We start from the raw sequence: 16530 nt of genomic DNA, 5'->3' as shown, positions 1-16530 counted from the left end.
TAACATGAATATCTATTGGTAGCCTACATTCCTACAATGTTCATATGACTAAATTTACGTCATCGTTTTTAAATACCGCCGGTTTCACAGTCCACACTACGTGAAAACGGCGTTTTCAAATGTATCCACTTTGGAGTGCGTTTTCAAAAAAGCTTCGTTTTCATTAATAAAATGATGGACAAAACGGAGAGAAAAATATACGTTTTCAAACGAAAACGTATATTTTTCTCTCCGTTTTATATTCATGTTTATACCAGTATTGTGCCTGTTATGTGCTATTCACTTTCACACTGTTGCTAAAAATATTTGGGGGGGGGGGGGGGGGGGGTAAAGGGCATAATTTTCATTGCTTGAGTTATGAACACCCACCAGTTTGAAAACACCCACAAATTTAGAAACGCCCACTTTTGTTCCGCAGAGACCACATACTCCAATATTTAGAATTTGGACTGCAGTACCCACTTCAACCGCTAGCTCTCAATTTACATACTGCAACTTTAAACGGATAGTTCATCAAACTCAATTTTGTTCCAAACCTATATGAATTTCTTCTGCTGAACACAGACGAATATATTTTGAAAAAATATTTTGTGGGGCACCATTGATTGACAACATTGACTATGGAAAAAAAGTAATAATATGGAAGTCAATGGGGCCATTACCGACATTCTTCAAAATATCTTCTTCTGATGATAGAATTGACATTTTTGGGTGAACTATCCTTTTAAGTTCTCCCTTTGAAGTGCGGAAGGCTTTGGCTTTTTATGTTTATCTCTTAATCATTTACTGTAACTTAATAATGTCATGTTCAACAGTGAAAGGAAAAAAAATAGATTTGCTTCGGTTGACTTGGAGACGAATCTATTGAGTGAATGCACTTATTACACTCACGTCTTGTTGACTCCCGCATGGCGCAAATGTTACTTTCAGAAAGTGTCACTGAGCTAATCTTTTTTTAGTTAAGTGATTACAAATATTTCAGTTACTTGGAAATCAAAACCAAAACCTCAAGTGCTTTTAAGCATTTAATTTCCGTGGATAGCAAGTCTCCAATTTCAGGTCTTCACTGCAACAAATGCTGAAATGGATCACACTCATTGGTGGGGTCAGTAAGTCAAAAGTGTCCATGCCCTTCAAACATTACAAGCTATATCCACTTGCAGTACTGGAGGTGAAGTGTCCCATCTGTTACCTGTCTAATGGGGAGAGAGAGGGCGGGGGTAATCAGCCCTGACCGAGACGTTTTAACGCCAGCAGGGAAGCAGGGATGAGGATAAGGATTGTAATTTCAGTTTAAGAAGATTAACTTAGTAGAACAGTTCGCTCTCCATCTGCAGTTTGCCTCACATATTGATGTTAGTATAATGAGTAAATCATTGTTATCTTGATTTAAATCGCGCGTTGATGCCGATTGACTGTAATGATTTCGCGAGGAGTAACGATGTTTGCTGGATTAGCTTGGCCTGGATCGGTGTTGAATTGGCATCGTACATGCTTGCGCTGAAACGCTTTGCTAGAGGAAATGAAGACACGACCCAAAGGCAGCACCTCCAACGCCGACTGGATGGGCTCCCTGTGCCCTGCCCTCACATCAATGCCCCTCAAGCACCTGGCAGTTCCTGGTGAGAGATCCTCTCTGACCTTTGACATTTCATTTAAATTAAATACTACAATAAAAAAAATTGTGAAACAAGGTATTATTTTCCATTAATATTTAATTCAGTGGCGAATTCAAAAGTTGGTCATTTTCTAAATAGATGTAAGCCTAGATATAATAATTTAATAAACAACAATAATATCCTAATAAACGCCTTATCACAGTATAACTTTATTTATTTAGTTAAAAGAGTGATTAAATGCAAGTTCCCATTGCTGGTGGTTTCCTAGTTCCTATCAAAACATGTCCGGGTTTTTTCCCCCATCAACAGCCAGTCTGATACTCAAAACTCTATTAATAGTCTTCTATCAGCCTATTTCACACATGATCCGTTTGCGATGTTATCACACATCACACCCGTTTCACACATACTCCGTTTGCAGTACGTATGCAGTGCGTATTTTTTTCTGTAGGCTACCCATGTTAAAAAAACACTATGTAGCTTTTCAACCTTCATAATATATTTCCAAGACCCTTGTGATGGTACATCGACTTACAATAGGTTGAATGACACGTCTGCCATAGCCTGACGGGTCTGTATCGCTTTTACTGGCACTACGTAACTTCGGGGTTCGGGTAGTAACCCGAGCATAAAAAGAACTACAAAATTCGACTGCTTTACGGCATACGTCACTTCCCCCACCACTTCCTCAAATTTGGACGTGAGAGGCCAACCAGCGTTTGTTTTCAGCTTTCGTGTGTATGTTTTTGTCATGGGGGCTGTTTACACCTGGCCACTTCATGCGTTTCCTCAGATCGAATAGCTATCTGATCGTGAAAAGACCAGGTGTAAATCCGAAACGCACTCGAGACGGATTTGAATCCGATCGCTCAAACCACTTCAGGAGGAGGTCTGAGACGCATTCCAGACAAAACTGGACAAGTGTGCATCTGGTTGTTGAAACCACATATGTAAATTGTACTCCTCCCAAAAATGTTTAAAAAAAATAAAAATAAACGTGTGAGAGCGTGTTATAGTTTATATGTCATTGCCAGATATGACGACGCTACTGGAACACGCATTACCGCAGCTGAGCATCGATTCATCAAGACAACGTGCAAACTATCGCAAATCAAAGTGAAAGTAAGTCGCAGACGCTTATCACACAATCATCATCATTAAAAGTAAAGAAACGAAATGATCTTACCAGGTCTGTTGCCGCTCTCTCTTATTGATTTGATTTAAATTTGAAATTTTAGCTGATGATCAATAAAATGCAGCTCATATCTGTTGCTTTCGGTGAAGTGCACTCCATTAAATCTGCATATAGCGCGAGAATTGAAGATCGGATTTAAATGGGGGGGGGGGGGGGGGGGGGGGGGGATTTACGACAGTGCAAGTATTCCACAGCGACTCTAGGGGTCGCTGTTTGACAAACACAATTTCTCCACAGTGTGCCTTTAGCAGGTCAGAGCTTTCACACTGCACGCGGTTGCAGTCCGTCGATCCGTTCCAGTTGCGGTGCGCATACAGCAGTGCAGCGATCGTTTCCGCACCGAGTCTATTTTTGCTGTGCTGCAAACGCTGAATTAAAGTGACAGCGCATGGTTCGTGGTCAAAATGAACACAGATTGACCTGAAAATGTAGTAATTTCACCATAAATGCGATTAATTCAATAAAATGTATAATCTCACCATAAATGTAGCCTATTTAATTAAATACTACTTTTTCACTTTAAGACCGGGGTAAAGCAAGGAAAACTACAATTTACCTCAACAAGGCGAACGACACTCGTCTCATTCGTGGAGGTGGAAAAACAAGTTTTTTGTGACATGCAAGATGTATTGTATTAAAATTTAATTGCAAAAGAAAAGGCATGAGAGTCGGCTGTTTTTGTCAATTTTAAGTTTTAATTTAAAATGTTTGCGATTTTTATATAAGTTGCCTATATGGTTAAATATTTGACCACTTGCTTGAGGAACTTAATATAGAAGTAATGCATTGAATAATAGGCCTATGTTGTTTAAATTGTGTTTAAACGTGCATACGTCTATTAAAGAGTGTATATGCGTACAAACTAGAGAATCGCAATGCTGAGACGTTAAGATCGGGGTAAATCAAGGGAAAATACAATTTACTTCAACAAGTCAACATAATGAACACACTCGTCTCATTCGTGGAGGTGGAAAAACAAGTTATTTGTGACATGCAAGATTTATTGTATAAAGATTTAAATTATGCAAAAGAAAGGGTATGAGTCTGCTGGGTTTTTTTCAATTTTAAGTTTTAATTTTAAATGTAGGCTATGTGATTTTAATATAAGTAGGCTACATGGTTAAATATTTTACCACTTGCTTGAGCAACTTAATATGTAATTATATAGAAGTAATGCATTGAATAATACGTGGTTTAAATTGTGTTTAAACGTGAATACGTCTATTAAAGAGTGTAGTATATGTGTACAAAGAGAATCGCAATGCTGACAAAACTTTTTTTAAATAAAAGTTGCTGATAACTTTTGGATTTGAAATACAAATAGAGAGTATCTCTATTTACTGATAAATTTACCGCATATGCGGTGCAGGAGCAGCACGCGATATAGTGCTTTCACATATGCTGCGTTTGCAGTGCATAACTGATCCGAGGCTGTACCACAAACACATACGTAGGCTACTATTTTTATTTCAAATCCAGAAGTTATGCAGCAACTTTTATAAAAAAAAAAAAAAAAAAGATTTGTCAGCATTGCGATTCTCTTTGTACACATACACTCTTTAATGGACTATGCACGTTTAAACACAATTTAAACAACGTAGGCCTATTATTCCATGGATTACTTCTATAGGCTATATTAAGTTGCTCAAGCAAGTGGTCAAATATTTAACCATGTAGGCTACTTATGTTAAAATCGCAAACATTTTAAATTAAAACTTAAAATTGTCAAAAACAGCCGACTCTCTCTTCTTTTGCATTTAAATTTTAAATATTGCATGTCACAAAGAACTTGTTTTTCCACCTCCACGCCTTGTTGAGGTAAATTGTAGTTTTCCTTGCTTTTACTCCAGTCTTAAAGAAAAAAGATGACTGTGGATTTAATTAATTAAATACTTTTATGGTGAGATTACTACATTTTATTTAATTAAACACATTTATAGTGAAATTGCTACATTTTCAGGTCAATCTGTGTTCATTTTGACCACGAAACTTGCGCTGTCACTTTAATTCAGCGTTTGCAGCACAGCATAGACTCGGTGCGGAAACGACCGCTGCACTGCTGTACACGCACCGCTGGAACGGATCGCCAGACTGCAACCGCGTGCAGTGTGAAAGCTCCTGTTAACATGGGTACGGAAAACATACGCACTGCTGCAAACGGAGTATGTGTGAAACGGACGTGAGAGTTTGACTGCAGAAGCAGGAGATGAAGTCATGACAAATAAAGAGCAGAGTTTATTAAATAAACTTGTGTATGTTTCAATGCTCAGACTTCATCAGACCAGTACAAACCCAACAACTGTTATTACCAAAGCACAAACAATGGAAAAATACTGCTTCACAGCATCGTCCTGTGACGTTGAAAACCTTGAAATGGAGGTTATCTTATCTCTTACTCATGCAAACTTCATTTCCCCCTCTTGAACCACACAACCATAAGACTAAAATAGCATTGCAAGAACAAGGAAGTAAAATAAGTAATATGAAATATTAAAACATGGATAATGAATAATATAAAATGATGAATAAATAATTAAATTATGAATAATATAAATCTAATAATAATATGAATAAACTATTAAATTATAAATCAAATGACCACCACATAAATGATTAATGATTATAAAAAAATAGAAATAAACTAAGAATATAAAATATCACAGATGAATGGTTGCTTACTTGATGCAACACACACACACACAGACAGGTTGCTATTAAGAATCCTTAGATCCTTCACATTAATTGATCATTTTAATAAAATATATAATTTAAATGTATACTTTTTTATTTATTTATATTCCCTTTCTTTTAATGTGTTTTATATATTATATTAATTATATTAATAACATATTAAATAATGAAATATATATAAAATGTATTTGATGTTTTCTTTTTAAGACTTAATATCCCCTTTATTAAAATAATACAAAATTCTGTAAACTAAATAAAAAACCACGATGTCACTATGACATCATAATCCTTTCAGGATGTAAATGTCTCCCTTTTTAGGGTTTCCTTAGAGGACATCTTAATGGTCAAACCTGTTCCTGTGATTTTTTTTTTTTTTAAACAATCAGCAACTGATTATTGAAAGCTTGATTTTTCTAAATAAATCTTTCTAATAAACAACTTATAGTGTCATGATTTAATGGCTAAATTAACTGCAGAACTGTCAAGCCTGTTACTTTTTTTAAATGCATATTGAAATGTTCGAATTTGTATTGATTCTGCCTTTGTGTTCATGTTTTAGGGTCTCATGACTCCTTCAGCTTCTGGGTGGATGAGCACGCTCCAGTCGGCCCAGACCAGAAAGCATATGTGAAGCACCTAGCTGCGATATTCCGCTTTCTTGCCAAGAAGGTGATGAAGAAGTGGTCCATGACTCAGAACCTCACCTTCAGGGAACAGCTTGAGGGAGGAATACGCTATTTCGACCTGCGTGTGTCCACCAAACCAGGAGAACCAGGCCACGAGATATACTTTATACATGGGCTGTTTGGACACAAAGTACGTGATGGCCTTAATGACATTAACCATTTTCTGAACGTGCACAAGAAAGAGGTTGTTTTTTTAGACTTTAATCATCATTATGCAATGAGCGAGGAGCATCATCAGTACCTAATCAAGATGTTGAAGGACGTGTTTGGTCACAAGCTCTGCAAGCTTGACGTGGTGGAGGAGATCACTCTAAACTATCTGTGGGAGAACAAGTACCAGGTGAGCTCACGTTGTGCACATTAAACATATCTGATGACAATAATGAAGGCTTTACATAAAGTAAAAATCTTGAAATGTGATTTGACAAGAAGAAAAAGCAGCAAAATCTTCTAATTTGGTACTCTATAACAATAAATACTGATAATATCAGTACACTAATAAGAATGTGGATGTTAAGGATGTTGACTTTTTTTAAGATCAGATTAGGCAATCAGTCATACTGAAACTCACTACAATTACTTGAAAAACTGTTAAAAAATGGAAAATAATACGCCTTTCCTGTTACCGATACAAATGATACTGATACTGCTTTACAGAAAATGCATGTCCTACATTACAATTTAGAGTGATCTGTTGTCAGAGGTAACTGTCTAAGTTATGCTTTTCAGAAATGTACATAAACAAATCACACAGTAAAAATGTATTAATTTAAACATTGTAATAATTTAAGGCAGAAACAATGAGCTCATTGAAGTAATGAATACTTGTTTGTTAACAAATGATTATGACATATAGAAAATTGTAGCATTGGTACATGTTGATTCAGAGTTTGCGTCATCTGAAGTCTTTGCAGGAGTTGTCGCCGTCTCTTCAAAGGTGTTATGATCATCTGAAATCTTCACAATAGGCTGGATCCATAAAGGCTATTCCATCCAGAGTTTAAGAGCCAAATGTGAAAACGCTCTCCCTCCTTTAGTGGACTTAGATATTCTAGGTACTAGCAAAAGCCCAGAGTTTTGTGACCTTAAAGAACGTGATGGATTGTAGGGCGCTAGAAGATCAGTTAAATACACAGGAGCTAAACCTTAGGGCCTTATAGGTCAGTAGCAATACTCTGTAATTGATACAGAACTTAATAGATAACCAGTGTAGAGATGATAAGATTGGTGTTATGATAATTTTTTCAAAGAACTCATTTTGGACTAATTGCAGCTTGTTTATTGAGGATGAAGGACAACCAACTAGTAATGCATTAGTAATCTAGTCTAGAGGTCATGAATGCATGAACTAATGACTATGGAAACAAGGGGAAATTGTGTGGGATTGCATTTTACTGTTATATTAAACTTGCAGTTCAGACTGTTTTGTGAACTAGTGCTGACGTGCCGACTCTTTGTGTGTCTGTGGTGTGCTGCACCAAAGGGTCAGCTATTCCTGCTGTGTTCTGACCCTAATCACTGTCGGATTAACGTCTCACTTCCACTCTGATGGAGGAGGACAGGTGTACAAATGGCAACAACTGGACACTCGCATCCTCTGCAAGCACTATGCTATTTGTGAATGCATTCAGATTCTCATGTTAGTCTTTGTGGACATAACTGATTCTGATTCTGCTAGTAACAGAAAAGGTGGTGAACCAAGATCTTAAATATTCTGGTAGAGTTGCTGGTTACATATTCAAGTGTGAATTCAAAATGTGAGTGGTGTTTGCCTGTGCAGTAGTAACAGTTCCATGACTGAAGGAAGTGGTTCTCAACCAGTGGGCCTCAGCAAACCTCAAAACTTCTTCAAGATAACTTGAAATTAAATTGCATTAGAATAAGACAAAATCTTTTTAGAATAAGACAAAATCTAAAAACCAAGACTTTTCTTATTTTAAAGGTATAGCGGAGGATTTTTTTACTTCCGGGTGGAATGCCTATACTATTGGTCCTCCTAATTGTCAATCATTCTGGTGAATCAATCAAACTTTTCAAAAAGTGGAGAGGGCGGGTCTTATCTAAAATTCGGAAAGATCCTCCGCTATACCTTTAATTCATCCTCTAATTTCATTTTTCTTTGAAGAACCCAGATTCCCACAGTCTTGAAAAACATGGATATATAAGGAAGCCTTAAGCCTAAAGTATACTTCTGTTTGTAATTGTCACCAATAGTACGCTCGCCACACGAGTTTTGTAACTGCGGTCGCAAATGCACACAGAATTTGGCTCAGGTCATTGTTTCACAGTAGAAAATTAAACTAAAGAGACGGAACAACAACAACAAAATACCAGAGACTGCAAACATAACAGACACTCGCATTGACAAGCACTTGTGTGAGGTGGTTATGAGATAGACGAAACTTTAGTTTAAAAGAATTGAAAGACATTTGTATCGGTCATAACTTCTGGAGAAAAATAGTGCAGACGCTGGACAAAGATTAACCTTTCTAGAGCGCATGTGTCAACCGCCTTTGTTTGCACACGCTATCAAATGGTGACTGCATCCAAAAATCACATACTGTCTTGAGTAGGTACTTATTTTGAATTAGTAAATACATCACAACAGCTAAAAAGTAAGTTCTATAGTATGAATGTAATCCGGACGCACTACATTCGCCATGCTGTCATTATCATGTGACCTAGCAGCGTCAGTTACGTCGTTTCATCTCTAATCATAAATCCTCTCCCGTGGCCTCATGGGATAGTAAAGTGTCCATTGTATACACACTTCAGAATCTCACCGGATGAAGTAGGTCATCCGGGTACTTTTTTGCCTGCTCTTTTATGAGTATGGTGAATTCGGACATACTTATTTTGTCGCAAACTGTTTTTCGCGCACTATATAGTAGGGAAGTATGCGATTTCGGATGCAGCCGGAGTATTTAGCTGTCTCATTTCGAAGGCCGCGTCCTCCGGAGGTTGCATTTCTCCGCCATAAACGTCATAGTCTCTTCATGGGTATTTTTATAACGATTATCTTTTTTTTTATTTAAAATATTTTATCGGGTTGAAAATGCATAAAAAAATGTTTTATAATTGTTAGTCCTTATCCAGTAAATCACACAAAACTGGAAAAGTCATGGAGCCATCGGATATTGTTGTGGACAATAAAAAAGGTTAAGAAACACTGGTCTATTGGATGTTGTGGATGGTTTCTATATGATTTTTCTATAGTAAGTTTTTAGATTCTATAGGAGTTTTTTTGAGTTTTACCAAGTGGTTTCTATGGTGTTTTGGGTGTTTCCTAAGTGGTCACTTGCTAGAACCCACCATCAAGTCTCTAACTCTGGTCCCTAGATAAGGCTTAATTAAGTCCCTACTTCAGTGTAAGTCTATGAGATGTTTTTGGTCCGTTGGTCGTACCTCTCCTTGATAATTCAGATAATTCATGACTGTTGTGGATATGCACCAAGGTTTAATACTTTAATACAGATTGTTCACTAAGCTCAAATATGAGCCGTAGCAAGCCTTTTGGAAGCACCACTAATAATATTAGCATTATCATCATTAGAGCCCATCATGTTATTTTGACTACAGAATAATGGCTCATTCAGTTTCTCAAGTTTGTGTTTGGTTTCACAGGTCCTAGTGTTCTACCATCATCCATCTGCTGAGGGCTGCCCTGTGATGTGGCCTGGTAGTAAAATCCCCGCTCCCTGGGCCAATACCACAGACGCTACCAAGCTCATCCAGTTCCTGGAGACCACGCTGGGAGAACGAGCCAAATACGGCAGCTTTCATGTATCTCAGGCCATTTTAACCCCACGTGTCAAGACCATTGCCAGGGGCCTGGTGCGGGGGCTAAGAAACTATCTGGTGGAGAGGTGAGTATCTAGGTTGAGGAAACATTATTAAGCTGAATGATTTAGGATGTGTTCACACTTTTAGTTTGGTTCTCTTGGTTCTTCTGGTCTGGACCAAAACAGAAAACAAGACATTTAGTCCTAGTTCGATTAGTGTTCACACTGTCATTTTTAAGACCGAACCTAAAGATACAGAAAAAAATATATGTTTTGCGACGGAACTTAACGAACATCTAAAACAATGCTGTGTTCTGGGATAAATGCACTCGTTGTATGTGCGTACGTATGATGGTATTTTGACCAGCTGAGATCTTGAGATTATAAAATGTGTAAAGGAGTCAAAACAGTGCTAGGAACTCCTCCATTGCACACAAAAGAAAAGATCTGCAGCAAGGAAACAACGTTTCTGATGCCTGTACCGAACTGTAATGGGCAACGTAGCTCCTATGACGGAAAAAAACCAGGTATGCTTCAGCATTTTGTCCTTTTTAGGGTCGCATCTTGTAACATAACGTCCTGTCTTTGGTTATTTAGATGTCTTTGGTCCGTGTCATGGTCATATTTAAATCAAACTGCACAGAGTTTGTTTATTCAAATGAACCGAGAAATCGCACCAGGGTTCGTTTTAATCGAACCAAACATGCCAAGAGTGAACACACCCTAAAATAACTAAAACTAAATCAACTAAAACTTAATAAGACCTGTATATTTCAAACATGTTTAAAAACAAAAACTAATAAAAATGACAAAAACACACAACAAAATTACTAAAACCTCCACTTGTTTTTGTTTTAACAAAAATTATAATTGTATATCTATGACACACACACACACACACACACACACACATATTGGAATAAACAATAAATGTTGGAATAATTTTTAAATGATCCACTAGGTGGCAGCCCCATATTTGATAAGTGTCAGGAGGACCAGAGTGAGGAACCCTTCTGAGCACAAACATAATCTGTCATCACAATGAGGGGGTCCGCTAAGGTCCCAGCCTACTTATTGGACCCTGACTGAAGGGGGCCCCTCATAAAAAATGCCAAGGCCCTTTGAAATGTAGTGCTGGCTTTTGATCAATGCATACCTAATATACAGTACATATAGTATTCAGACTACATTTTGTATACTATTTTGAACATAGCCTACATGAACTTAGGCTGTCTGATTTAATATGACATAGTGGCACATATACTGACCAACACAGAAGTATGGAGCCTCGTGCTGCGTCTTAGCGGAAATCCTAGTGAGACAGCCGACCCGGAGGAAGCTGTTTAAATCTGCCTGAGTGTGGATGTTGGATTGTTTATTATTCCAGGAAAAACACAGCCTGAGCTTCCCATTTCCTGGTTTTGTCCTGGCTGCTGCTGTAGATGGCTGTGGTGCTTGGGAAGTTTATTTCTAGTCTGAGCTGACCTGAAGCAGAACTAACTCTGTGATTGCTAAAACTACTTCAACTACTTCCCTGTAGACGAGCGCGGTTTTGTCATGTTGATTAAACATTGCATATAGTATTTATGCAAACCTACACATTTACAACCTTGAAAGTGTGTTTTGAAAGACGTCTCTAATGCTCACCAGGGCTGAATTTATTTGATCAAAATCGCAGTAAAAACGGTAATTGCGAAATATTTTTACAATTTAAAATAACTGTTCTCTATTCGTAATATATTTTCAAATGTAATTATGATGGCAAAGCTTAATTTTCAGCATAATTACTTCATTCTTTGGCCGCATGATCCTTCAGAAATCATTCTAATTCTAATCTATTCTGATTTGGTGCTCAAGAAACATTTTTGTTGAAAACAGTTGTGCTGCTTTGTGGAAACTGTAGAAAAAAAATCTAAATTAATTCTTTGATGAAGAAAGTTCAAAAGAACAGCATTTATTTGAAAGAGAAATATATTGTAATATTATAAATGTCATCACCTTTTATCAATTAAATGCATTCATGCTGGATAAAAGTATTAATTTCTTTCAACAACAAAAAAAAAAAAAAACTTTTGAAAGGTAGTGTACATACTATATTCAGTCTTTCATTAAAGAGATAAAGTGCAAAATGAGTGTAAATGCAGGCTTAATTTGTGCATGAGCACTATTAATCAGCATGTTATTAGAATATGCATTATTCAATGCATCCTACCCGTCTGTTCTTACATGCACTTCTGTTGTTTCTGTCACAGGAACCTTCCAACCATAATGACGTGGGTGGGGGCGCAAAAGCCAGGCATAGATGGGGTCAATATCATCACTTCAGACTTCGTAGAACTTGTGGACTTCGCGAGCACTGTCATTAGTTTAAATAACCTCCTCCTTCAAGATCAGTCAGGCACATGACATTTTCTTTGACCACCGCAAAGACTGGAGTTGTACTGACCACGAAGAACTGGGATCACATGGAGGTCACTGCATGCACCAAATAAGCTCTAAACTGGCCATTTTTTATATTTCATTCAACAGAGCTTTAAGTGTCATTAGTCTGATCATTTTACCGCAACATCACGTTCACATACTTTATGCACTGACATTTTTTGTGTGTAATTATGATTCATATTTTAGAATGCATTTGAATAAATATTAAATGTTTATTCTGTCATATAAAAATATATGAAATAACAATATCAGGGCAAGAACAAGCAGGCTCATTGAGTTTTATGATGCATCATGAAAAAGAAAGCATCCTGTGTTCTGTATGATCTCAGCACTTAGAGTGGTTTAGCAGTGGAAGATGTGGACCATGGTCACGACAGGAACCACTTTTCTTTTACAGCTGGTGAAGAACAAAAATAAAGAGTTTTTGTATTTTCTGCTGCCTCAATTTTCCCAGAAATGTGGCACTATAAATACGGCTTTGATGAATAACAATTTAGAATTTAATTAATACATAATTATTTTTTTCTCATTAAAGTTATGAAAATATGGTGGGGTTTTTTTTACCAATAAATTCTTATTGGTACAATTTTTATTATATATATAATTGCCTCGATATGCTCAGAAATGTCACTATAACAAATACTGCCATAATGGATAATAATTTTATTAATATATCATTGTTTTCTTCTCATTAAAGTTGTGAAAAAAGGTATTTTTTACCAATAAATAGATTCTGTAACTTCTTATTGGTACAAAAATGTAATTTACAATTTGCCTTGATTTTTCTCTGAAATTTGGCACTATAATAAATATTATTATAGGGGGGCAATTAATACCCTTTTATTGGTACAAACATTTATTTATAATTTTAAATAAATTTTTAAAAAATCCCATTGTGACATTATAAATATAAAAATATATATTTTTATTTTAGTATGAAATAAGCATGACAGGCTTTGTGAGATTGACCCAATTAGCCCTTTAAATTAAATGCTGAAAATCTTCTCTCTTTTTTTTCTTTTTTATGAGAATTAGGTGTAATCATCTTTAGTTAATCTCAGTTTATTTTTTGCTCTTCAGTATTTTAAAAAAACCTGTTCCTACCAGTATTCACAGAAATGGTGTGACCGGCTCCACAGAAGGGCCCTGGAGAGCGCAAGAGGTTCTTCCACACCTGCCTTTCCCTGTGATCATGTCCACATTCCAGTGGACTCTGGGATGGGAAGGACATCAGATAATGATCAGGACCATGTGAACGAGTCCACACAGAGCATTTGAATCCAATGAAGGAACAATTATGTGCTCAAAGCATGGAGGTATTTAGGAAGAGAGAAAGAAAGCGGAGACAGATCTAATCAGCACAGCTGCTCTCGTTCTCTTTGGCTTTAAAATCAGTTTTTGTTCGCCGCCGTTATCGCAAAGGGAAGGTTTCCCCTTGAGTTTTTTAGTTTGGATATTCATAAAATGCAGTCCAGTTTTGATCAGAAGACCATGGTCTAAACATCTACAAGTGCAAATACTTACTGTATGCATTTACTTCTTTGTAATTTCATCACAAATTATATTATCAACGTAACAATCATTAGAGTTACACTCAATGTCTCTGAACTGAAATAACACACAAGTTTGCGTAACATCTGATGATCATGTTCTCCAGGATGATTTGAGATGTCCCAAAGAGAATAATGAGCTTAGTTGAAGCAAGAACATCTGACTGTCTGTACAAAGAAGTCACATGATCAATTTCAATTTCCTAGAAATAGTGCAGAATACTCCATATTTCTTATTTATTTTACATCATACACTCTTGAAAACAAATATTCTTTATCTATGGTTCCATGAAGAACCTTTAACATCCATGGAAACGTTCCATTCCACAAAAGGTTCATACACTGGGAAACGGTTCTTTAAATTATTAAAGTGTTCTTCAAATTAAGAAAAATTGTTCTTTTAAGAACTGTTCACTGAAAGGATCTTTGAGGAAACAAAAATGGTTCTTCTATGGCATCATGGTGAAAACCCCCATTTGCCCTTTTTGAAGCTTCATTTGTTAGAATTTCTTTGTTTTAAATGTTCCAAAATTTAGATTTTGAATACGTGAATTTTAGTGGTCAGACTTTTGGACCCTTCTATATCAATGTTTTGATGTGTAATTCCAAGCCTTAAAACACATCATGCCAAATATTTGAGAAGCTCAAGACATGGTGACCTGGCCAGCTACATTTTCAAACTATGAGATTCTTTGTTCTTTCCATGAAAGTGTGCACCAGTGGTCTTTTTAAGACCTTGACAAACAAAATTCTTTCTCTCCATCCTTTGTTTCACACTGGGCTCTCCCTTTCTTCACTCCCTCTTTATTTCATTCCAGATCATGAAAGAATGTCAGGGGTTGTTTTTTTCATGTCGGCAGCAATGCAGTAACTTAAGTAAAGGGACACTAACTACAGTGTAATTACACGCCACTGTGGCCTTGTGGGTAACGACTGCTACGGTGGACAACATGCTGCGATGTTTTCTCTAACTCACTTAACACTCGTAGCTTCTGCCTTTTTGTTTGAGGGTTCTCCCGGGCTCCATGGTGAAGGGAGGCTATATGGGCAACACTGGCCATCTGTGAACTGACCAAAGGTCATCCAGTTCTCCGTTCCCTCTGTTTGTCCAGCTCATTCGGGGACTGTGAAGAGTAATGATAGATTGTTTGATGGAGTTTTAGGAAAATATACATGCATAGAGCAGGTGATTCCAAGCACTTATTATTCTACCGAGCTTGCGTATTTATTTAGTAAAAGGGTCTCATTTCTGAGATAAGAAAAGCGTGGATGAGTGCGCGCTGGAGCATCCTGTTTACTAAAGAATTCAGCCACACGTGACCGCTAATCACAAATTGGATGTAGGGTGTGAACGCGAACGACGGTGGGTGAGAATGTATGACACACATTGTATGTTAATTAAACAAATAGTTTCTCAGTGGATATTTTGAGTTGACAGCTGTAATTAACTGTAATGTATTTTCACTACACGAAATATGGTTTATGAGGACACAAATGTTTATAATGACTTGGGTATTACCACGTAAACATGGTTTATGAGGGCACTTCCTGATATAACATACTAAGGGTTTTGTTTTTTGTTTTGTTTTTTTAAATGCAGAAAAGTTTTCTGCACTGATAAAAATGATTTTGTGGTCAAGTAAATACTACAGAAAAAAACAATGTAATTTACATGAAAAAGTTAGTTCAGGCAAGAATAAAAAAAAAACAAGTAAATTCTATATTAGTGCTCAATTCAAGCGTGTAGAAATGCAAGCGTAAATATCAACGTTATAAAATTAAGTAAAATTACTCCATTTTTCTGATACTGGTGTCCCCATAATGCACTGGGCCTTGAATAATTAATAAGGTTGATTTTTCGCTGATTTTCCAGCTGTATTTACACTGTTTTATCCTTGCTTTTGGTGTTAGGATTAGTAACTTGCCATTTTGTGACATTTGGAGTTCATTTTCTACTCAAAATGACACATTCAAACACAAAAACGATCCATCAAATGATACCGTCATTATGTATTGTCTACCAAGGATTGAGGTCTCGGCGTTCACATGGCATAATTTCTGATATGTATGTAGATATGGTGTCTCACACAACATCTATTGTATTAATTAATTAGATATTTCTAAGTAAAGGATATACTTCAGCAGTGTGGTTTAATTCAATGTTATATTGTTTGAGTGAAATATATAGCAAAGGAAACTTCAACTACATAGATATTACTTAACCTTTTACTAGCCAAGTTAAAATTATATATATTTTTTGTTACTTTCACTTAACTTAGTTAAGTAGAGTTTACTTGATTCCATATGTGAAATTATCTTTAAAAATCTGCGTATGAAATTTACTTAAAAAATATTTGTGCAAAACCTTGCCAAAGAAAAATTAAGTTAATTTTACTTATTTATTTATTTTTTTCGGTGTGGGCAGGTTTAGGAGTAGGGTTAGTGTAGGGGGATACACTGTATATATAAAAATCAGTCAACTTGTACTTAAATTTTTAAGTTATTTAAACTTAAATAACATTAGACTGAACTAAAAAAACAAGTTGAATCTTTAGAAAAAAGTTG

General features: G+C 36.4%; 1 protein-coding gene and 2 long non-coding RNA genes across 3 annotated transcripts; 1 reads left to right on the top strand and 2 right to left on the bottom strand.

Moving 5' to 3' along the window:
• The first annotated feature begins 337 nt into the window (after positions 1–337).
• plcxd2 (phosphatidylinositol-specific phospholipase C, X domain containing 2) lies at positions 338–12849 on the top strand. The gene is made up of 4 exons (XM_082183611.1): positions 338–1622; positions 6065–6531; positions 9816–10057; positions 12226–12849. The coding sequence occupies exons 1-4, from the start codon at positions 1523–1525 to the stop codon at positions 12377–12379; spliced, it is 963 nt and encodes a 320-aa protein (XP_082039737.1). The 5' UTR covers positions 338–1522; the 3' UTR covers positions 12380–12849.
• Positions 4621–6528, bottom strand: LOC309509077. Its single transcript, XR_014209790.1, has 3 exons — positions 6433–6528; positions 6210–6306; positions 4621–4683 (listed from the first exon to the last, which is right to left on the bottom strand). It is a non-coding gene; the product is annotated as an uncharacterized lncRNA (long non-coding RNA).
• Positions 12678–15055, bottom strand: LOC309509076. Its single transcript, XR_014209789.1, has 3 exons — positions 14942–15055; positions 13520–13628; positions 12678–12812 (listed from the first exon to the last, which is right to left on the bottom strand). It is a non-coding gene; the product is annotated as an uncharacterized lncRNA (long non-coding RNA).
• Between the last annotated feature and the right edge of the window lie 1475 nt (positions 15056–16530).

Source organism: Leuciscus leuciscus (genome assembly GCF_965113295.1).
Source record: "Leuciscus leuciscus genome assembly, chromosome: 11".
NCBI classification, from domain to species: domain Eukaryota; kingdom Metazoa; phylum Chordata; class Actinopteri; order Cypriniformes; family Leuciscidae; genus Leuciscus; species Leuciscus leuciscus.
The sequence above is the reverse complement of the archived record's forward strand: the minus strand, read 5'-3'. Positions and strand labels throughout refer to the sequence as shown.